Here is a 24168-nt window from a genome sequence, read left to right as displayed (position 1 = left end):
GTGGTTGATGGGAATTGAACGCAGGACCTTGGAAGAGCAGGCATTGCTCTTAATCGCTGAGCCATCTCTTAGAGGTCTAGATTTCTGCAGATCTTATGACAGAAGCTAGGGCTTCATAAAAATAATAGAAAAACCCACTTGTTCTCTCGTTCTTACCCCTTTCCATGCCACACCTTGCTTAATTAAAAGACTCCAGGTGGAAAGAGAAGGAGAGATGATCACAGCAAGCTGAGAGGAGACAGGAAGGAAATCTTCCAGCCATGCTCTCTACCTAAATTCAGGCTCTGGAGCACAGCTGTTCAGGGCTGATCAGTGTGCTGCTCAACCTCAGCCGTATTAACTTGTGTTCAGTCCAAACGAGTCATGTTGACTTTGTGTCCAGCTGAACTGATGGGCCAATACCTAACATGGACACAGGAAGCTAAAATGTGTAAGAACACTCAGCAAGCCCCACTGCTGTCTCTCCTCATCACTCCAACACCTCCCTGCCTGTCCACCCCTTTTCTTTTCTTTTTCCCCCCACTAAATTTACTTGGCTCTCATGGAGGCTGAGGTGGAAGGTTCATTGTGAATTCACAGGAAGCTTGGGCTATATAGTGAGTTCCAAGCCAGCCTGGGGTATAATGTGAGAGAGACCCTGTTTCCTCCTGTTACCGAGAACAAGGAGAGAAAGAAAAAAGAAGGAAGGGAAGGAAGGGAGGGAGGGAGGATGGAAGGAAAGAGAAAAGGAGGGAGAGAGGGAAGGAGGGGAAAAGAAAACAGAAAACTAGTTTCTAGTATATAATTAAGACACTATCGTGTTAATTAAGATGTTATTATTATATTAAGTGGACCCTTCCCTCTCCCTCCACATTTTTGATAGACAGACCTGGAACAAAGGCGGCCTTAGAAGACAGGAATGGAGCTGTAAGCTTGGGAGCCAGAGGCTGACACTGACGTGCGGCAGGTGGCGGCTCAGCAGCAACTCTGAAGGGTGGTATCAGGCTGGTGGCTAAACCAACGGCACGGAATCAGTTAGTGACTGCTTTGTTAGGATGGCCTGCTAGGCAGCTCGGCTCGGCTGGCTAGCGTAGGAGCGTGAGGGCTAAAGCTGCCTGGCCAGCTGTCCTGTCTACATAGCACAGAGACAGGTATGACAGACGGGAGGTGAGGGCTGGACACTATTCCAGTACACAGCAGGATGTGTAAGGAGCAGGCACCAATCCAGGCTTACTACAATGATGGTGGCACCGTGGCTAAATCTCCAAAATGAGAAACATACAGGTGATGAAAATGGAATATGCTAAGTACTAGGAGAAAGAGGAGCAAGGCTCTGTTGGAGACAGAGACTGATAATGGAGGGCCTCTGAAGTACAGGATATCTGTGCTGATTCTAGTCAATGAGCAAGCACTGTCCCCAGGGAGAGGGTACCATAAACAAGAGAAGGAAGGAGTTTGCCCTGTATGGCACAGTGGGGACAAAGAGCAGATTCACAGCTTTCAATCACCCTGATGAAAAAAAACCCTGCCACATTCCTTCATGAAGGGTTACTATACCTTTCCACTTTCTTTGGTTTTATACGTTACATATTTGCTGCTTTTCAATTTTAGGACATGTGAAAAATCCTTCAGGTTCTGGAGTAAAAGCACCAGCTAAGACCAGAGAACCGTCGCAGTGACAAGTCAGGGCAGAGACCCAAGAGCACGATTCTGTTACATGCAGGAAGGAAGCTCATTATCATGACAGACTTTGATCTGAAAAGTTTCTAAATTTCATTAAAACAGACAGACAGTAAGAACTAGAAGTTTATATACCTGCTTCACAGAGTAGAAGGGAAGGGGGGATGTGGGTAACTTAGGGGACAGTAAGTGATTTGGGGGAAGATGAACAAACCCTTAACAAGCAGCTGCAGCTGGTGAGTGGCGGTAGCTCACGCCTTTAATTCCAGCACTTGGGAGACAGAGGCAGGTGGATCTCTGTGAGTTCAAGGCCAGCCTGGTCTTCAGAGTGAGTTACAGGACAGCCAGGGCTACATATAGAAACCCTGTCTTCGAAAAACAAAACATAACAACAACAACAATAAACAGTTGCCCACCCATGATAGTGTCTGGGTGTGGTGCCGGCTTCCCGATTCCTCCTGGGGGTAATCCAGGTTGGTCTTCTCTCCCTGATCAGACACCCACCAGAGCTCATTTTGAAGACTCTGCCCTTAGGAAGATATGAGAGGTCCCCTCTTCTTGCTACTCCCCACCTACCCACCTCTGACCAACTAATCAGTACACAGGAATGGCATGTCTTCGGGGAGCGTTTCCTGAAGCCCTCAACCTCTCTTTCTTACGTCACCTGTGGTTTGCATTAGCTGAAGGTCCACGTACTGCAGGCTAGTTCACCTGCCCAGGAACTATGGGAAGATGACAGAACCCCCAGAGGATGGGCCTCACCTCACTAAATACAGTTCACTGGGGGCATGTCCTGTGAGAGGAAACTATAAATCCTACCCCTTCCTGCCACACGCCCTCGACTCCTGCTTTGGGGTAAGCATGCCACAAGACCAATAACAATGGTGCCAACTGATCAAGGCACAGACTGACATCCCTGAAACTGTCAGACAAAAGAAAACTTCCTTCATTGAAGTACATTGTATTGGTTGTCTTGTCATAATAATGGACTTCAGACGAGAAAACACCCAGTCCACCGTGGTAAGTGCATTTGTGCTGTGGTAATGCATTGATTTCAGGATATGAAGCCGACGGCGCTGATGAGAGTAAACCAGAGCAACACTAAGATGAGCGCCATTCCCACAATCATCTCCTCAATGTCTGCCGCTTGTGCCTTTCCTGTGCAGTTTACTGATAGACAGGTTGTGCTGCTCCAACGCAAGCAGCAGCCCATGGTTTTGGATCATGCGTATCATCGCAAATCTCAGGAGAGCCATTAGTACCTTAGGCTGAAGACCTGTGTGCCCCCTCCTGCCACAGCAGATGGCTCTTCTGTTGGCTACCAACACTATAAAGAGAATCTGCCCAGTTTCTTGCCAGGGTGTTCTGAATCAAACACAAACCTTTATTTTATTTTTTTTTAAATGGGATACTTAAAATAGTCTTTACAGATTAAGCCATCGAAGCATGTCTGTTTAAAGCGCTGGTTCTCTTAAGAGACTCGCTAGAGAATCGCCGGAGGGCCCCTGAGGCAAAGAGGTCTGGAGAATCCCACCCAGACCGGCAGGACTACAACCCCCAGGAGGGAGCCCAGGGTTTTAAAAGGTTCCTAGAGCATGCTGGTGCATTTAGTAGCACTGGACTGCAGAATTTAGTTTAATTCCACATTTTTTATTGCTTATCAAAAATGGCAAGTCTGGGTTTCCCGGATTAAGAGCTAATTAGTGGCTTCCAGGTTCCCTAAACCAGAGCCGGAAGTGGGTGTACACAGTCTTAGGGCCGCTCACAGGCTTACCACAAAAGGATTCCATGCTTCAGTCCTTTCAACTCTATTGGTGATCTGGAAAAGCCACTGTGGGTACCTTCTCAGGTCATGAGTTAAGACAGAACCACAAAGCCAATAAAAGCATGCTTAAATTATACCTAAAGGTAATCAAGGTATCAAGGAATGCTTACACTATAGAATTATATTTGTTTTTTATTAACCCACTAAAGGGCAAAATCTAGGGGCAGGTGTAACAACTGCCACAATTTCAAAGTAGCCACCATTCAAGCACTTCTTTGGAGCAATCGGAAGCCATTATCAAATGGAATGGAAGCACCCGCCCACTGTGTGGCACAGGCCACACACACTTGTCACCCATACTTGAAAAGTGGTTCTCAGTTTCCAGGCGAAATCTAGCCAGCAAAAGACGTGATTGTTTTCACTCGCGTTCACAAGGCCTGGACTAAGCCTCCTCTAAGGGTCCTGCACACGGCCAGCTTCACGGCAAACTCAACAGCAGCGGCTTTCCCAAACTCTCCCCACTCACCCTGTGGCCCCGACTCCTGCTCTCACTGAAAAGCACACCCCTCACGCAGCCTCAGCTCTCCGTGGTTCGCTTTTCAGGCTGCGAACCCTCTGGAGGGAGGAGACACCCCTGCTGTCCCCCTTCACACACCACCACCTCAGGGTACAAATACATAAAGGTGGAGGCATACCCACCCTACTCCCAGACTTTCAGTGCGATATGACAGATGGCCCAAATCTACAGCTTGGAGGTTTTGAGACAAATGCATGCCAATCGTTCATACGTTATGTAGTTTTCTGCAATTATGCCCTTTGAAGTAAAACTATTTTGAAATAAATAATGTTGGAGGTTAATTTCTAAATCTATAAAAATGTACAGAGCTTTATTTTTTCAATTTAAAAAGAATTTTTAAGGTTTTTAAAACTGATTTTATGTGCACGAGTGTTTTGCCTGTATGTCTGTCCATGTCCATGTGCAGGCCTGGTATCTGTAGAGTGGAGAGGAGGACATTAGATCCCCGGACCTGGAGTTACATCTTCGTGTTCTTTATCTTAGAAAGCACCCAGGGTGGTAGCTTTAGATCCTGAGGCCTAGTGGGAGGACCTTAGGTCACTGGCAGCATGGCCTTGGAGGCTGCCTTTCTCTTGTTTGCTGGCTGGCTCGTCTTGACGAAAGTTTTTCTCTGCTTCACCATCACCCTGTGATGTGCTGACAGTCAGAAGCACAGAGCAGTGAGATCACTAATCTTAGATCAGTAACTCCAGAATCAAATCATGAGCATCAACCTTTACACTTTACAAGGTAATTATCTGTATGCTGGGTATTTCCTTACAGTAATGGGTCACAGATTAACACATTTAGCATAAAGTCACAGGAACATAAACCACAAGAGCCATGGGTTTGTGGTAGAAAGGAACAGAATTATTGTTTAGTAGGCAGACATTGTGTTTTGTCAGATAAAGAGCATGAAGACACATGGAAGTTACAAACGAATATATTTAACCCAAATACTACTAGACTTTGAACTCTGTTTAAAACTGGCTAAGATGTTCGGCGGTGGTGGCACACACCTTTAATCCCAGCATTCAGGAGTCAGGAGCCTGGGTTCAGATTCCAGAATTTTCACTTGCTTCGAGGAGGAACGTAGACATTTTGTATGTTGCATATTCGCTGCTTTTCAATTTTAGGATGAGAAAATCCCTTCAGGCTCTGGAATAAAGCCCAGTGAAGACCAGAGGAGTATCAGCAGAAGAGTATCAGCAGAGGAGAAGTATCAGCAGAGGAGAAGTATCAGCAGAGGAGTATCAGCAGAGGAGTATCAGCAGAGGAGTATCAGCAGGAGTATTGGCAGAGGAGTATCAGCAGGAGTATCAGCAGAGGAGTATCAGCAGAGGAGTATCAGCAGAGGAGTATCAGCAGGAGTATCGGCAGAGGAGTATCAGCAGGAGTATCAGCAGAGGAGTATCGGCAGAGGAGTATCGGCAGAGGAGTATCAGCATGATGGCAGGTTCCCCACTTATAGCCAGTGTGAACATCTGCAGAGACACTGGGACCTACTGAGGGACTTACAGTGTGCTTTTGGGAGGACTGGGTTTCCTGTACTATTTACCTTCGTTTGGTTTTTGGTTTTCGAGACAGGGTTTCTCTATAGCTTTGGAGCCTGGAACTTGCTTTGTAGACCAGGCTGGTCTCAAACTCACAGGGATGCCCCTGTCTCTGCCTCCTGAGTGCTGGGATTAAAAGCATGTGTCACCACTGCCTAGTGTGGTTTATTTTTTATTCCTCAAATGCTTCACATATATAAAACTGCATGTTGTCTTTTTCAGAATCCTACAAGTATTTTTAAAATACAGAATATCATAAATATTTTTAAGAACTGAAGGCTTCTGGTCTTTTTTCATAATTTTTAAATTTGATTAAGTAGAAATGAATTAAGAAATTTCAATATTTGAATTCATATTTATATTTTGATTTAGGATTCATACATCTTAAGCTGTACTACTTACTTTTCAGGTGTATTGAACAGGGTCTTTCTACTCAAATTGGACTATTTATGATCCTTCTGCCACATCTCCCGGGTGCTGGCATAGCTGTATAGCACCAAGCAGGTTTTAAATTGTCATATTTAAGGCCAAATTTAAAGCCCCAAAGACTGGCAGAACCAGTGACATTATTTTGAAAAGAAAAAAATGCCCAAGTACTTAGTACTTTAAGAAATTTAAAAAGGCATTCTTGTATTCTTGTAAAATTATTTTTTTTTCCAGTCTTAGGGATTGGACCCAGGGCCTCATGACTACTGGGTCCACCACTGAGCTACAGACACATCTGGTTCTCAATTTAACTTTTATTTTTGAGACAGGGTCTCATTTATGTAGCTCCAGCTTCAAACTTGTGATTCCCCCTACCTCAGTCTCCTCAGTACTATGATGGCATGTCCAGCCCACAGATTCTTTTTTCTTAACTTGAACATTGCATTTATTATTGTGTGAGGGTTTATATGTGCAGGGGCACAGGTTTCACAGCGTACGTGTGGAGGTCAGAGGTCAGCTCTGCGGAGTGGCGTCTCTCATTCCCCTTTACCTGGGTCCTGCAGAGCAGACTCGGGTAGTCATGGAGACAAGTGCTTACTCTGCTGAGCCATCTCATCTACTGTACATATGCTTTCATAAACAACGATTTCATATAGCCCTGTGCTGCTAAAATACACGAACATCAAAATGCTGGCTTCTCCAAAGAAAAGCGACCGAGTCTGGGAGTCACAAGTAAGCAGCTATTTTGAGCCTATGAAGGAATAAGCTGGGGATTAGGTAACGATGCTCTGTGGTCTCAGGGAAAACACTGCATACAAACCTAGCTTGAAATGAGGCCCTTTAAACAACATGGTTATATAAATGCCTCTCCTGTGACTGCTGCTTCTTAAAAGGCTATAATTATGTAAGGATCATGAAATCTGATGAAGGGTTCCCATTTTACACAATGGTATCATAGCAACGCTTGACAGATACATGACCCAAGGTAAAGAAGAAAGGAAATAATAAGCAAACCTTTAATTACTGGCCAAGAAAAAATGTTCTGTTGTATTTGAAAGTGACTAGACGAGCCCTTTCCTTACCTGCCTACGTACAGAACGCCCATGCACAACGTGCAAGGCACAGGGCATGAAGGTGAGCAGAGGCAGGCAGCACCCTGCTCTCACGGCATCCATGGCTACAGGACACAGGTGTCAGCCTCAGGAGCACACTAACGAAGGGCATCCCCACTTTGGCATGGACTTGGAAGGGGAAGAACACAGCTTGATGGAGGAAGAAGGCGACAAAGGAACTTGAATTTACGGTGCTATCATGATGTATGTAACGTCTGTCAGGGCTTCTGCCCTTCTCACTAATACATGCTAACTAGAAACAACTTACAATCCAATGTTTATTTCACAGAGTTCTTTACTTAATTCCTTAAACTAGGAATATTCCCTTTATAATATCATAAGTATATCTTTAAAACAATGTAATTTCTACGAAATAACTTTAAAAAAAATATTTATTTATTTATTTATTTATTTATTATGTATACAATAGTCCGTCTGCATGTATGCCTGAAGAGGGCACCAGACCTCGTTACAGATGGCTGTGAGCCACCATGTGGTTGCTGGGAATTGAACTCAGGACCTCTGGAAGAGCAGGTAATGCTCTTAACTGCTGAGCCATCTCTCCAGCCCCTACGAAATAACTTCTAACTGGCCAAAATACTACACATTTACTCAATCAGAACCAATTGAATATCTTGATTTTGTTTGTTTGTTTGTTTTTCAAGACAGGAATTTTCTATGTAGCCTTGGTTATCCAGGAACTGGCTCTGTAGGCCAGGCCTCGAACTCAGAGATTCACCTGCCTCTGTCTCCCAATGCTGGGATTAAAGGTGTGCAGCACCACAGCCCAGCTTTTTTGTTGTTTTTTTGAGACAGCCCTGGCTGTCCTGGAACCAGCATTGTAGAACAGGGTGGCCTTGAACACACAGAGATCCGCCTGCCTCTGCCTCCTGGGAGAGTGCTGGGATTAAAGGCGCGCGCCACCACAGCCTGGCTCGAATGGAACATCTTCAGTATTGTCATTGTAGTCGTTGCAGTCACTGACATCAGCAGCAGCAGAATCTGCGATGGGGGCTTCCTAAACTGTTGAGGCTGGCCTCAAACTATTAGGCTCAAGGAATCTCCCCTTAGTAGCTGGGACTGCGGAAGCGATCTGTAAGAAGCACCTTTTGATACATACTATAGTGTTTCAAACAGTGGCTAAATTTTCTGAGACAAGGAGACATAAAATACTATGAATTAATATTCTGTGTTTTGGAGGTGGCTAATGACAGCGTTTAGGACAGGCCAGACAAAAACATGGTTAGAGATAAGAATATGAAACCTCATATTACATTGCACTGATAATTTTGGTTAACACTAGGTCTGGAAAAGCTCTAGAGATAGGGAAGTTTCCTTTTAACAAAAGACAAGCCTCTGAAGGAAAGTTCTGTGCTCAGGTGACCCTCCTCTGAGCCAGAAACTCCTACATCCAACTGGTCTCACTCCCCATTAGCATTCACTTCCTGAGCAGCCCACTTCCACCTTCTGCCTTCCCCACACCGTCCTCCAGCAGGGAGGCACTCAAACTGGGCTTGGAAAGTGATGTCACGCAGTTTCTCTATGGATCATCCACGCACACATGCGCGGCATGTGTTAGAAATGGCTTGCTTGCTTCTTAATCTGCCTGTTGTTATAATGAACTCAGAAAGGTAGAAGGAAAGTTTATTTATTTTCCTTTCCTATATTGCAAAACTAACAAGCAGCTCAAAATGCACGGGGGAGGGGTGGGGTGGTGGTAAAAACCTTTCTATGTTTCTCAAGGGTATAATTTCAAACCATTCTGATGACAGCTATTGGCAGTAAAACCCGTGTAAAACATTCAGCATATTTCAACAAAGTTAATAATTAATGAACATCCTATGTCATTAATTTATAATAAATCCAAGCTGTTTCTGCATCTTCAAATGCACTGCTTAGGATTCTACCCTAGTCTTTAGATCCCTGGGTTTGCACTGTCATAATCCACCTTCTGAAGACAACAGCCAGTGTTTAGTGAGTGTTCGGGGTCTGAAGCTCTTAGGAGATCTAACTACTTTCCATAGCCTGTAAAGGGCTTTTCTTACCATCAAGCATACATGTTGTAATAAAGAGACTCCTGTTAGTTATGGGCAGGGGAACAAGGTGTGATTATGGTGAGTCACATACAACTGGGCATCAGTATTCTCAACATTTTAGTGAGTTAGCATTGTAGGAGGCTATTTGTTTGTTCCCCGCTGCTTGGCCCCAAAATAACCACACGGAAACCATATTATTTGCAATACTGTTTAACCAATACCTTAAGTATATTTCTGGCTAACTCATATCTTAAATTAACCAATATCCATTAATCTGTGTATCGCCATGAGGCTGTGGCTTACCACCAGGTAAAGTCCCAGTGTCTGTCTTGGGCGAGGCTGCATGGCTTCTTACTGACTCCACCTTCCTTCTCCCAGTATTCAGTTTAGTTTTTTCCCCCTGAGCTCTACTCTGCCCTATCAGGCCAAGACAGTTTCTTTCTTAACCAATGGTATTCACAGCACACAGAGGGAAATCCCACATCAAGTTAGCTTGCTTTTTTTTTTCCTTTTCTTTTCTTTCTTCATTTTTTGAGACAAGGTTTCTCTGTGTAGCTTTACAACCTGTCCTGGAACTTGCTCTGTAGACCAGGCTGACCTCGAACTCACAGAGATCTACCTACCTCTATCTCCCGAGTGCTAATTTGCTTTCCTTTATGTTGGTTTGGAGGTATTGGGTGCATGAAATATTTTTATGAAATTTGTTAAAGAACATGTACTTTTAAAAAATCAGCTGAGTAACACTGAAGAAATCATTTCCAAGTACATAGTTAATCTGTTTATCACCAGTTCTTACACCAACAAATACAGAGCAGGCTAATAAATTTGAAGCTGTCCTGGTACTTATTATTCAGTTCAGCTGGCTTCACACTTGATCCACCTGCCTCAGCTGCTAGAGCACTAGGGTTTTAAACCTATGCTGTCACCATACCCAGTTCAGATAAGGAATTTTGGCTCTTCTTTTTGACGTGTGAGACTACGTAGTTGTGACCTGTGTGTATACAGATTCTTATGTGTGTATTCTTTAGTGTTAGTTATAACTTCGGAAAACATCAACAAAACCGTTACTTTTCAATATTTTACCTGTGTGTTTTAGCGACAGCTTCTGAGGAATCCTTTGCCTACCAGGCACACAGAGCCATGAGGCTCTTCCCAAATTGCCAGAGGCTCCAGAAACAAGCCCCCTTTGGTCTACTTAGTTCAGTTCTGAACTACACAAATTTGGCCATTTCCACCCAATACAACCATCCCTCCATTTGGCGCATTAAGCCCCCGACCATCAAGTGCTGGCAGACAGGAAAGCTCAACCTTCCTCATGCGATCTCATCACAGCTTAGAAGATCCTTCCTTAGTTACTATTCGTGCAAAGAACCATGAATAAATACTTGAGATAGTAAATTTGGTACAAAGTGGGCATGATGTTTCAGGCCGGTTACTTCAGCACTTGTGGGCTGTGGTCCAGCCTGGCTTACAGTGTGAACCCTTGTTTCAAACACACACACACACACACACACACACACACACACACTGATAAAAAGCTGGGAGAGATGTGGAGACTAACACTATGGTTTAGAGATAGAGATGGCTTATATTCAAAGGGTTCAAATGCTGGAGGCCTGGTACTCATGCAGGGGTAATGACAAAAGAGAGAGGGAGAGAGAGAGAGATTCTATGTATGTTCAATTTCTTTAAAATATATTTTGACCTGTAACGGGTTGAATCCTCAGATGCAGAACCATATAACTACAGAGGTTGAAATATTATAGGTGATAAAAAGCTCCCAATTACCAGGGAAATATATTAAAACCATGGTGAGTATCATCTCATACTCAGGATGTTTTACTATAAAGAAAAAGCACAAATGTTGATAAAGATGGAGTAGAGCTGAACCCTTGCATGCCATTTAATGGATACAACTGCTATGGAAAGCAGTATGTGTGAGGTGCCTCAAAAATTAAAAACAACAAAAACCCAAGCAAGTACTGGAAGCAGAATTACAGTCTAGAAAAACTGGAATCAGGACCTCAGAGAGCACCTCTGCCCTCACATTCTGCCCAGGGCCAGGGCACAGCTTAAATGTTCCTTTAGTGCTTCAATGGATGAGAAAAGATGGTCTGTACAATCGTACGAAAGCCTTAAAATAACCGCACCGTGAGGAGGAAGCTGCAGCACAGACAAACTCGGAAGCGATTCTCCTACGAGTCACAGGGCCAACAGCACTTGGATGTGCACAGCAAACTCACAGAAGCAGAGTCAGCTGCCAGGGACCAGGGCGAGGAGGGGAGGAAGAGCAGTCATTCATCAGGTTTAACGCTTGCTTCGGAACACGGATCAGTTCCAGAGACGCTGCGGCCGTACAGCACGGCACAGAAAACAACACTGCATGGTACTGTAAAACATCAGGGGCCGCTCTTGTGCTAAATGTTCTTGACAGAGTTTAAAAGCAAAATTGAACAAAACAGAGGCTGGGGAAGTAGGTCACTAGTGGTAAACCTGTCTTAGTAGGAGAGTTCCATCCTCACCTCCACAAAAAATAAATAAAAAACAATCGAAATTATATTATATTAATAAAAAGGAATTTAGTAATATCTATTCAGATATTAAAAAGTTCAAAATTAAAGACTCCACAATCCCTCCTTGAAACGTCACCTTAAGGAAATAACCTAAAACACAGAAGATACTTTTATATCTAAAGATGGTCCATTAGAATAACATGCCACTGGGAAAAAAAAATCAAAAGTAACACGGGGAATATCCCTCCATGGGTTATTATATAACCAGCAAAATGAAGGCACTTAGCGGCAGTATTATGGCTTGTAACTAAATTATGGCTCTGCCCCGATTCCGAAAGTGGATACAGGAAGGCTCTTAAGTCTGCACCGTGGCGACAAGATTGATTACGGGTGAAGTTTCTTTAGTGTTTCTGTCAAGAGTTGTATAGTGTTGAAGCATATTTTCATTACCTAGAATAAATCTCAGAAGCAGTGTTGTTTTAAAAAGACAGCTGAAAACAAACACACCTTTGCCCTTTAAATGGATTCATCTCCTTAATTTCATCCCTGAAATTCACTCAGACCATAAAAGGCAAAGGGAAACAGGTCTACTCGGCTGTGATTTCTGCTGCTCGTACGCTGGTAGTTTTGCTTTCATGTTGGGAGACAGAGTCTTGCTACAAAGCATGCCCTGGCCTCCAACTCTTGATCCTCCTGCTTCAACTGCACAGCCCAGTACTGGGGGTAAGAGTGGGCAACATGTTGCCCCACCCCTTATTATGTGTCCTTTGGAAAGACTGTCCCTTTCTTGTAGGTTAGAAGGATCTTCTGCGCTGTCTTTACCCTCCAAAAGAAGCAAGTTCACAACCTGCTTGGTTGTAACTTACAGAACCTGGCCTTATCAACCATCACCGGAGAATTTAGCTCCTCTCCTGCTGTTGGCTGTGAAATTGCTGAGTAGATATCATGATAGACACCACACCCAAGAGCTGTTTTGGAATTTAAACTTAAGAAGGATCATTTGCGGTAAGCCGGAAGCACAGTTAATATAATGAGGAACACAGTTCTTCTAGATGCACAGAGAACACGTTACTTGATTTTACACCCATGGTGAACGTGATGCTCAGTTTCTCTAGAGGACTTCAATCAGCTCAGGTGTTGTAGCTTACAGATGGCAAAGGCAAACAGGTATGAAAAAGTCTAAAGCACTACACACTTTCACATGACTGAGAACTACTTCAGTACATGGCCCCATCGGGCCACCAACACCCACTGTAAACCTTTAAACGCACTTAATAATCCTCTATGAATCCATTGAGGAATATTTAAGAAGACTCCAAGTTCCACATCTGGTAAGGAAGAGTTCTCACATATAGAAAAACGCAAATATTTAAGTATCTTTTCTTAGTGATTTAATTTCATTTAAATGTAGCTAACATCTTTAAATGACATATTTGCTTTTTTTTTTAAAAAATATTGACCATAACTGATATCACACTATTCTTTGTGGTAAGATAAGGATCCACATAGCCTAGGCTGGCTTTGTGTTCTCTACATAGGTAAGATGATCTCCCAATTATCTTCCTTCCACCTTAAGTTGAAAATTTTGATTATCAGAAATATACAGCAAAACAGATCTACACAATGTAAGAAGCTTTCTTATTGGTTCCGGGGATCAACCAGGAGCTTCCCACATTGCCTTAAGACATCTGAAAATGTTACATAAAGTGTTAATCTTCGACTTTATAAAGGTTGTTAGAGAAAAACACGAAACTTTGCATTGTTAATATTGGATCAAACCAAGTAAGCAGAAAGATTAAACGTTAACTTTTACTTTCTTGACCGTTTGTCATGTCACTTGCTCTTTGGTCATGTTTTATTCTGTGTTTAAAGACATTAAAAATATACTGGACAAGCTAGCAGATTACAGTGCAGAAATGGTTTGTGGCATTACCTTTTCAAACAGAATAGGAACGAGAAAAGTAATTTCTCATTAAGAATCATGTTTTTAAGAACTTCTGTAGATGGTTTGAAGTAAGACACCAAGAAGCCTAATTATTAGTATCAAGGAATTTATTTATACACATCTACCTCTCTAATACATGATCGGGCATTTTAGATTTTAGGAGTGAAATCTCCTTGGCATAAAGAACCACAGCTGTTCTTACTCACACCAGGTAATCACATATTAGCTGTTTACGAGTGTTAAAAATCTGAAGGTTTGAAATACCCTGTCAAGCTTACAGTTCAATAAAAATTTGATGTTACTTTGAGGTTTTGATATGAGAAACAAATTACAGTGTCAACTTATACAAGGGCCTTCAATTCAGCAGTAAAATTTCAGTTGAGAGACTATTCACTAAATATCGACACAGTAAAATACTATCAGAATAGGTTAGGGGCTTTAGTTACATGTATAATAGGTGCTAAGTCTTGGAACTCAGGATGTTACACACCTTCAGGTGACAATATGTGGCACTACCTTGTTACACCCCCCCCCCAATTAATTTAAATCTCTTCCCTTTCCCTTTAAGCCATCTCATTTCTAAAACGCACGCAGAGTTTTAGGTTAAGCTCCAGCAACTGTGGCTGGACAGTCAAGAGTCAGGAACAACACACTTTTCCTAGAGAAAGAACTTTCTGTCCTTAATTCACCCCACCCCCAGAGTTCACTCCTGCTGAGTGTTTGTGTGTTTTGGTTTGGAGAAGTAAGTTAAATTACATTTGACCTAGCATACTTTGAAGTCTTGAAAGATGTAGGTCAGTAAATGACGGTGCTTTGACAATTTTAATCTTACTCATGGCTTTTTTTCCCCCACAAATCTGAACATCATCCAGCCCAGAAAAGTTCCAGAAAAGGAGTGTGGTCTCAGACTGGGTGTGGCGGCGCACACCTTTCATCCCATTGCTTGGGAGGCAGAGGCAGGCGGATCTCTCTGAGTTTGAGGCTAGCCTGGTCTAAAAAGCAAGTTCTAGGACAGTCAGGGCTGTTACATAGCCCTGTATGTAAACCACACACACACACACACACACACACACACACACACACACAAAACAAAAACAAAAACGAAAGTGTGGCCTCTTCTACGCCTCTGTCCTTTGGGAGCTAGGGATGGGTTCACTAACTTACGAATGGATTAAGGGCCTGCTAGCCTTCCAGAAGCTATTCAATCAGTGAGCACAATAGACAAGGAGGTGGTGGGAAGCGGTGTTTGCTAGGGTTGCCCAGACAGCAGCAGAGATGCGGTTTGTTTCTCGTGCTCACTCATCTGTGACTGCCCCTTTCCAGGGTTGTCCAAACGGAAACTGGCTTCTCCCACCTCTGTACACTTCCATGGCTGAGCGGCTGGGCACTGTGTGGGCAGAGGGCAGGCATAGCGAAGTGTAGAGCCTGCTCATCCCCCTCTAAAGCGCTGGTCACATCGACGCTAGTCAACGGAAACAAAGCTTTCGCGGTCCCTGCTTCTGCAGGCTCTAATATCACATCAAGAGGCGGAAACTGCAACAGCAGGACCCAAACCCAGTGTCACGTAAGAACTTATCTAGGATATTAAGATCTCTCTGGCTTAGCCCCCCACCTCTTTCCACTTGACATTTTCCTGTTGGAGGTTTATCCCATTTCTGTGCTGAGTGAACTGTAGTCCACCATCTCTAAATAACGCGAAACCCACTGCTTACTCATCAAGACACAAACACTCTGTGTAAATCTGCTTTATGTTTTCAGCAATGCTAAGGGTCAAACTCAGGGCCATGGACACGGTAGACGAGTGCTCTGCTCTCGGCCCCACCCCACCCCTGCCATGTAAACATACTTTCTGTCTGGGTAGAAGGCTGTCTCTGTAAAATACACTCAAGGACAAAAAAGAATCTGGAAATCAGTTAATTAAGTAAATCATAAGGAAGCATTTTGCTTTTCTTTAGTACATATGGAATCCTAACAAATCTGAGGTGTAGAACACTGACACACAGAATATAAACTTCTGTGTAATTGTGATTTGATAATTTTTCTGACATCTCAAGTTAGTAAAGGTCAGAGCTAAAAGGCAAACTCAAATCAAACCTCGGATCTATTCAAAATATGCCGCCCTGATTCTTAATTTTTTTTAACCATAAACTACAAATAACAATTATTCAGCCTATAAATCATCTTCTAGTAGTTGCTGGAGATTGGTAACTACATAAAATTCATGTTTTTCCTATAGCAAGTATTGTAGAGTAAATATTATAAGTGATGCCCATAAAGATATACTTAAAGGTAAATAAGTTCTTCCTTACTCTCAGAACTTAAGATTGATAAACATCTACTGGAGAAGAAACTAGAGTGATAAAAATAACTCTCGAAACATGATGTTTTCTCTTTAGAGCTCCTGTGAAATCAGTGTTCATAGGCCAAGGCTAGGAACATGTTCTGGTAGGAGAAGATGAGAGGAAAACACAGGCCATGTTTCTGAAAGAAAAGAAGGAAGGAAAGGGGGGGGGGGACAAGAAAAACAGTCTTTTCCAATGCCAGCAGCATTCTGCAAACATATTACTCTACATAGAAAAGCAATCGCTTCCCAAAAATCCTTCTGATGTGATCCAGGGGGAAATGTTAGGAGCAGTAAGACACTGTCAGTAAACCAAGCACCAAACTTTCCTTCAGACAACAGCACAACTGCACATGGGGTTTGCTGTGGGGCTGCGGGTCTTTAGGGAGACCCACGAGCTGCTGGGGCTGTCGTCTGGTTCTGTGAGAGGAGAGCAGAGGCAAGGACGACAGTGGAGAGGCTCTAGACAAACAAGCACACGTCCTCATTTATATAACACGGTAACGCTAACTTTAAATCCTACTCTCTTTCTAAAAATACCAAAACTGCATGGCTCGTTCTCATTTCAGCCAGCAGACCTATTAAGAGCTTCCACCTGCTAAAAGTGCTAATCTGTCAGAACCGGCCTAGAGGACACTACCTTTCTATAGATCCTTATTAAAGTTCTCACAGCACGCGGAGCTGGGAAACTTACAGTCCATTTCAGCATCCTCCATCCTGAGACCCCTTCTCGAATGTGCTGCACCATTTCTGCATGTCTCTCTCTTCTTGCTCTGCGTCCCTCCGCCGGGCAGACACCAAATGTTCAGTGAGGGGCTGTGTAATCACGCTAAGAGTCTCTTTTACAGCTTGGGGTACACTCGGGAGCCAGCCAAGGGGTGATGAGACCTCTAGCCAACCCCGCAGCCCTGTTCTGAAACAGTAGCCCTGCTCGCTGAACCAAGTAAAAGCTGTGTTCAAAAGAGTCACTGAAGCTCACAGGAGCGTGGGCTGCAGGCTGGGAGGCCTTTCCTGGTTTAAAAACTGCCTGGGAAACACCCCAATCTCAGGGATTCATTGTTTGGGGGCCCCAAACGGGCTTTGTATGAAGCACACACTAATAATAATAACAACAACAATAATTTGTTGATCCTAAGCATCTATCTATGCATCATTTTCTATTTCTCCAGGCTCTTTTGCCTTTTGGTTTGGGATGCTCTAACAATGGCATTTAAATCCCCCAGGGTTCTGATTAACTGTTCCCGAACCAAGCATCCGATGGCAGTCATTCGGACCCGGTCATGCAGAGAGACCTCTGTTCTTTCTCTCCCTCTGCTGCTGAGGACAGCCACAGAGCCAATGAGCCACTGCGGGGATTAAAGCCTAGCTGCTTTGTCCACTGACTTGCTTTCGGGTTTGAAGACATGATAAAAGTCTTCAAAGAGGAGGGCAAGGACCAAGCGATACAAACGCTGATGCTCTGGAAATTATTTCTGCGCTTGTTGTGTACTGGCCTTGCGAACCTGCCGCTTTCAGTCAGTGGGAAGTTCCATGGAACTCGGGGGTCAGTGTCTCTGCTGTCATTTTTCTTTATCTTTTAAAGGGGTTCCCCCCTTTTAATTTTTTAAAAACTTTTAAGATTGTATTTTAACAGCATTTCTCCCTTCCTTCCCTTTTCTCCTTCCAAACATTTCAGGTGCTCCTCCCTGCTTCCCTTAAATTCATGGCCTCGTTGTTCCCCAGTTGTCACTGCAGACACAGCCTGCCATGTCCATTTAGTGTCCCCAGTGTCTATGTCTTCCGGGCTGATCGTTTGGCACTAGACGATCAATCGTGTGCTCTTCCCTGGAGAGGGCCGCCTCTCCCATTCCCAGTTTTACTCCATTGTAAAATGCTTATTTTAAAGATAGTATGTTTATTTGTATGTCTGTGTGCATGTGTATGCGTGTGTGTTTCCATGTAAGTATATGCTGCCTGTGTGCAGGTGCCTACAGAGGCCAGAGGGGGGGGTCTGTCTGTGGACAGGTGGTTAGAAGCTGCTCAGTGCAGGTTCTGGAAACTGAAGGCAGGTCCCCTGCAAGAGCAGTGGATACTCTTAACCACAAAGCCAGGTGTCCAGTCTCGTTTGCTTTTTAACAACAGCAGCTCACTACGCAGTCAAGGCAGAAGCAGAGTGTGCTGTGTAGCCCAGGCTGGCCTTCAGCTCACGAAATTCCTACTCCTGTCAACACAGTGCTGGGCTATAGCTCTGACCACTAAAACTGGGTTTTAAAGGGGCTTTCATGTGGACTCACAATAGAAAACTCACACACATGGCATGGAGTCCAGGAAACTTTGATTAAAAGCACTCCACCTACTGAATTTAAATTGGTTATGGGCCCGATTTCAAAGAGAAGATACAGGTTTTTACAAGAAAAGAAAAATTTTTATGTGTCTTTGAGTAAGTGACATGGATGGTCCCAGTGAGAGGTTGGATGCCATGGTTTCTGAGATGGAAAGACTCAAGCACCCACTGGACTTGGCAATGAACCCTTTAGAGGGCCCTTGAGAGTAAAGATTACTCCTCAGAGCTAATGGAGCACCAGCTTCCTCGGGGCACACCAACACCCACCGTCACAGCTGCCGTGGCCACCCTTCCCCCAGTTTCTCATGCTAGTAAAAGCACTTGGATGATATAGACGAGCTCTGTGATATAGGGTTTCACATCCTATAGCCTGGAAAAATCTCTGTCACAGAGAGCAGTTCAAACTTAATGATGACCTATTGGGGGTCAAAATGTTATTCTGAGAGCTTCACGCATGTGGGCTGATCTGCTATCATAGCGATAACTTTATTATGCCAGTTCTGTAGATGAGGTCCCTGGGTAGCACAGAGATGACCAGCACTGAAGCTAGCCTTAAATCCACAGATTTAAACAGTTTCTGGTCATTCATACCCTGAAAAAAATTGTATCTCGCTGAACATGACTGCTTGAACAGTACAGTCTAGCAGCTACTTACCGTGCATTAGGTACCATAAGAAACGCAGACATGACTTAGAGTACAGGGAAAGACACGCGTGGAGTGTACACAGCCAGCTACTGAGACTGAAGAGTGTGCAAGGGTCCCCTTTAAGTGTGGGTCTCTCTGGAACTCTCCCACCATGCTCTAGTGCAGCATGCGCTCTTGAAGGAAGAGGGGCTGAGCACCCAGGAAGCATTTAGGCCAGGGTGACCTGCTGACGGGAAATGACCAGTGCCACAGGGAGAGAAGAAAGGGGAGACATGGCGGGACAATGTGTGGACACAGTGCTCCACTCTTCCCTGAGAACAACAGGGTTTTAGCTAAACGGCGATGCATTCATGCAGCACAACAGTGACAGTCACCAAGAGAAAGGAGGACAAAGGCTTCTCTACAAGACAAGGGGCTCCAGAGGTGCCTGTGCCCAGCCCTCAGCTGTGAGTATGCTCTGGGAGTGCTGGCTCAAGCTCAGCTGCACAGAAGCCGGCTTGGAAGGAGGTGCAGCCCCGGCTCCAGCTACCCTCCTGGTTATTTTCTCACAACAAAAGGCTCGACTTATCACTCCATTTTTATGTCATTTTCAATGTATTGCAAAACTATATTGACACTGAATGATATTGAAAGATGAATAAAGGTCAAACTGGTATCTTACTACTACTTAAAGGAATGAGAAGCACTTAAGTAGAGATTCAATGTACACAAATCCCAATGAGCTGGAGGAAATAAACATATGTTTATAAGTAAATACCACATGATATTGCTAGCAAATATAAAACACAGTAAACTTTGCATGGTAGGAGTTGATGGGTGAGGGACCCGACTACAGAGTTGACCCTGGGAAGAAAGTCTAAGTAATCTATGAGCTTCCTTTCCCCGTGCTCACCCACTTCCGGCTCACTGCTCTCCCTATAGTCAACCTTGGCTGTAACTTGGTCAAGATCATGACCTATATCAGTGCCCTTCTCCTAACCTAGCCTGCACGTTCCCCTTGAGACGGAAGAGAGCTGTTGCGTGGACGTGGTAAACTGTGGGAACAGCGCTCGGCATTTAGTGTTCTCTCACTGAACCTGCAACTTACCGGTAACCTTTCCTTTGTTCTTCCATCTTAACTGTTTTTATACAATAGGAATTCTCTCTGGGTCTGAGAGATCTAACCGCGTTTGTGTGTTCTCCCCACGCCTAGCTTTCCTGACATGCGATTGAGAAGTAAATCTGTATGTTTCGGGTGTATAACACGATAGCAAGCTTATGCACACACAGTGAAGTGATTGCCACAATCAAGCTAATGAACACCTCCAGCGCCTCACATTTGTGTGTAATGGGAATGTTGGTCTCTCCCGGCAAACTTCAAGAATGTGATCCTCTATTGCCACGTCATTGTATGGTAGATTTCTATAACTCATAAGCAGTGTGTGCCTTTTGACAAACGCCTCCCCGTTTCCCTGTCCCTTGCTGGTTTGTAACAAAGCTTCATGCCACAGAGATTTGTGGGGCCCTGCATCCTTTTGTATTCTACAGAGAATAGAAAGGGGGGGAGTTTAGGGACAGAGACAGCGAGGAACATGTAACTGAAAAGACAAAGACCCTGGTTGTCCTCCCTGGTCACTGAGATCACAAGGACTGGTCAGTTAGCTTTCTACTGTTGTGATAAAGGCCATGATCCAAAGTAGCCAAAGGCTTTGCTTAGCCTATGAGTCCCAGCCCCAGAATACCACTAAGTGCCTTGTTATTTAGAAGAGAATCAGAGGCTTGTGCATTCATTTAAAGGTCTGCTCTTGTTTGTTTGTTTGTTTATTGACAGTGTCTCATGTAGACCAGGCTAGCCTCCAGCTTGCTAGATGGCCAAGGCTGGCCTTGAACCCCTGATCCTTCTATCGCTACTTTCCTGAGTGTTGAAGTTAGAGGTGTGTATCACCATACCGCCCTCATCTCCCCTCCCTCCTCCCTTTCTTCTAACTAAGTCTTGCTATGTATTTCAGGCTGGCCTCAACCATGATTCTTCTGTCTTAGCCTCCTTGAGAGCTGTGTTTGGAGGTGGGAGCCACCAGGTCCAACTCCATAATTTTTTTGGAACTCCACATGCATATTATTCTGGACTCTTACATGCAGACTTCAAATTACAAAAAACAATTTCTTTTGTCTGTGTGACCGAAGATAGACTTTCTATGAAATAAGCAAGGCATTTTTTAGTTTGTACCTGGTACCTGTCCACCACGTCTGTGATGGCTCCTCTCCAGGCTTCTCCCTCCTGTGACTGCAGGCTTGCCATCAACCATCACCAGCTTTGCTGTACTTGCTGTATATAGTTTTCTTAGATTAGTTAGAGCCTCTTTAAATTTTTAGACAAAAAAGGGGAAATGTAGTGGATTTTAATTGTATTTTAATACTTAAAAACTGCCTGAATATCTAATAGTAAAACTTCTAGTCACGTGCTCTTACCTCGACCTCAGTCTGAAATGGCCTCCTGGAATCTCAGGAGACTGCATCTGAGAGCTGCCTTGCCCCATCTTACATTCCTCTCTAGGGCTGGAATTAAAGGCATGCACCACCCGATTTCTATGGCAACTAGGGTGGCTACTGGGATTAAAGGTGTGTAATCTAGTCTGTAAGGTTGACCAGTGGGACAGTTTTACTCCCAGATCCCAGGAAGTCTTTATTTATTAAAATACATTTGAAATGCCACTACACATTGCAGTTATTTAAAATGACATTATATGGACTGAGGTTGTTATATTTAGGATTATATATAGGCATATATACATGTGTGTATACATTAAATATATATATAATATATATATATATTCATGTAACAACAATTAATGAGGAAAAAAAGGCCATGAATTAAAAGCAGAGCAAAGATGGGTATATGGGAGGGTCTGAAGGGAGGTAAGGGAAGGGAAAATGATGTAAATATAATCTCAAAATTAAAAGAAAACAATTTCAAAAAAAGTTGTATACTGGAAGTCAGACATATATTAAACAACCAAGCAAAGCCAATGGCCTGGTTAGTTGGGATGATTTGAGCTGAAACTGCTGGAAGAGTCAACTGCTTCCCCCAGTGGAAAGAATTCTATTGCTCCAGGCACTTCTGATGGATTTTAAGAGGTCTATTAGATCCGAGCTCTCTATTTTGGTGTCAAATCACTCAGGTTAATTACAGTGTATTTCAGAGGGGATTTTCCTACGTGGAGGATTAGTGGCAGAACCTGACAACTGGAGGCCCATGACCTGCTTTCAGAGGGGATAGCCCTCAATGTCTTCCAATACCAGAATCCCCTTTACACACACAATGGATGCTTCAGCTGCTCCACCTGTGCTTCATGATGCGCCCTGCTCTTCTTCCCACCTGGACCATTTCTTCAGTCATCTATGCTAAACCTCCCAGATGCTTCCAGAGCCTAAGCCAGTGGCATCTCTGCGGGAAGCCTGCCTTGATCCTCTGGCAGGAAAGGCTTTCTCTCTTTTTACAAATACAGAAAAGCACTGATTAATCTTCCCTAAGAGCCCCAGCATGGAAAAGCTTTACTCCAAATTGCAAAGGCCTATTATCCAATATATTGTCAATTTCCAGTAATATGGATGTTTACTCTTAAAAAACATCAAGTTAACAAATTTAGGTCTGGAAAATAGAAATTATATACGGGCATAATGCTTACAATAAGCTACAGTTTCAGTCTAGATACAAATACCACAAGCACTTGAGTATATGCTCTTACAATTTTTTTTCAAAGATCTATGTGTATAATACAAAACCCAGAATCTTTATGTTATACTATCCGGATAGCTTCTGTATAACAGGAATATTTCCAAAACACATTTACTAGTGGCTACGCAACACTGAACTGTAGGGGATCACCCTGATTTATATAGGACACAACCTAATTTTAGATTATTTGTAATTTTACAACCTACATATCCTAGATACCCACTGAACTGTGAAAATTTGAAAGGGGTCTCGCTGATCAAATGAGAGAACTTTAGCATAAAAATATGCTGAAATATATAAAAATAATTGGCTAAAGAACTATAACTAATAGAAGAAAGTAAGCATTCATTAGTGCATACTGATAAAAATTAAAAGAGAAGGGGAGGCAGTTTTTATGGCAGAAAGCCAACTAATAAATGCAGAGAGAATAACGAATTACCAAATCTCTCCTTGGCATCTGGCAGGATAGTAATTGCTCCAGGAAGGAATAATTGATGCTAAAACTCATGGGTAAGCATATGAGGAAGAGGAGCACATTTTCAAAGTCTCAAAATATCTTCCCACAACAAAGTAACTACAAAACAAAAGCTAGCTACTTGATAGAGGAGAAAGATCTAGCAGACAGGCCATAACCAGGTGAAAAGGTTACTATCACCAGGACAGGGACAAATCCTGCATCTGGATAACACCATTTCTGTGGCATTCCTGCCCAAAGTACAGAACCTAAATTTAATCATCCACTAGCTAAAATCCCAAATAGAGGTTCTACCCCAGAAAAACTGGCCTAGACACTTCATTTTTGAGTTGTTAGTAACCACACAGAAAGACCCTGAGGAAGCATTAAGATTGGAGACAAGGAAATACAGCACACAATCCTGAGTTTTCATCCTGGGGACAGACGGTGTTATACAATAGTGTTGTACTGAGCTAGTTTATTGCATTTGAGAAATACAATATGCCCAGAAGATGCTCTTTTTTTTTTAAAAAAAAAGGATAATTAATAATAAATTTTTAAAAATATTAAAAAGTTAAGTTCTCGGGGCTGGAGAGCAGGGTTCAATCCCCAGCAATCACATGGTAGCTCACAACTGTCTGTAACTCCAGTTCTGAGGGATCCGACAACCTCAAGCAGACAGAAACGAAAGCAAAACACCACGTTCATTAAAAGGAAAATCATTTAAAGAAAAGTTTAAGTTTTTGCGTTTAGTTAATTTTGGTGTGTGTGTGTGTTTACTTGAAACTTTTAAAATAACAAGTTAAAAAAATTAAGTTAACAGTGGAGGAAACCTCTGGGAGAGCAGCCAGTGCTCTTAGCTGTTGAGCCGCCCACCTCTCCATCCCCAACACTTTAAGAGAGAAAGGTACTCAGGAAATCTCTGTACCATTCTTGCAGCTCGTAAACTTTCCCTGAGGCCTAAAATTATATGAAAAAGGCTTAAGCTGAATCCCTATTTATTTCTGATCTTAAAAAAATGAATACACCTGTGGGCTCTTTAACACAGGAACGTTAATGAAAGTGGAAACAGAATCGAATGCGAAAACTCTCAAATTCATGTTGTTCTAAAATAGACCAGCACA

General features: G+C 43.3%; 1 protein-coding gene across 5 annotated transcripts in view; it reads right to left on the bottom strand.

Annotated features, from left to right (window-relative positions):
• Positions 1–24168, bottom strand: part of Map7 (microtubule associated protein 7) — a 136355-nt gene that overhangs the window by 61065 nt on the left and 51122 nt on the right. The window contains exon 1 of one of the 5 annotated variants that reach the window (XM_041654764.1): positions 16601–16741. The exons of the other annotated variants lie outside the window; for them this stretch is intronic. Within the exon in view, the coding sequence (XP_041510698.1) occupies positions 16601–16622 (22 nt within the window). The 5' untranslated portion in view covers positions 16623–16741. Of the gene's footprint in view, positions 1–16600; positions 16742–24168 lie in introns of those variants that run through there. 5 annotated transcript variants of the gene reach the window in all.

Source organism: Microtus oregoni, unplaced genomic scaffold, assembly GCF_018167655.1.
Source record: "Microtus oregoni isolate MIOR12 unplaced genomic scaffold, Mior012 000006F_ref0000085, whole genome shotgun sequence".
Classification (NCBI taxonomy): domain Eukaryota; kingdom Metazoa; phylum Chordata; class Mammalia; order Rodentia; family Cricetidae; genus Microtus; species Microtus oregoni.
Note: the sequence above shows the minus strand (reverse complement) of the source record. Positions and strands in the feature narration are given on the sequence as shown.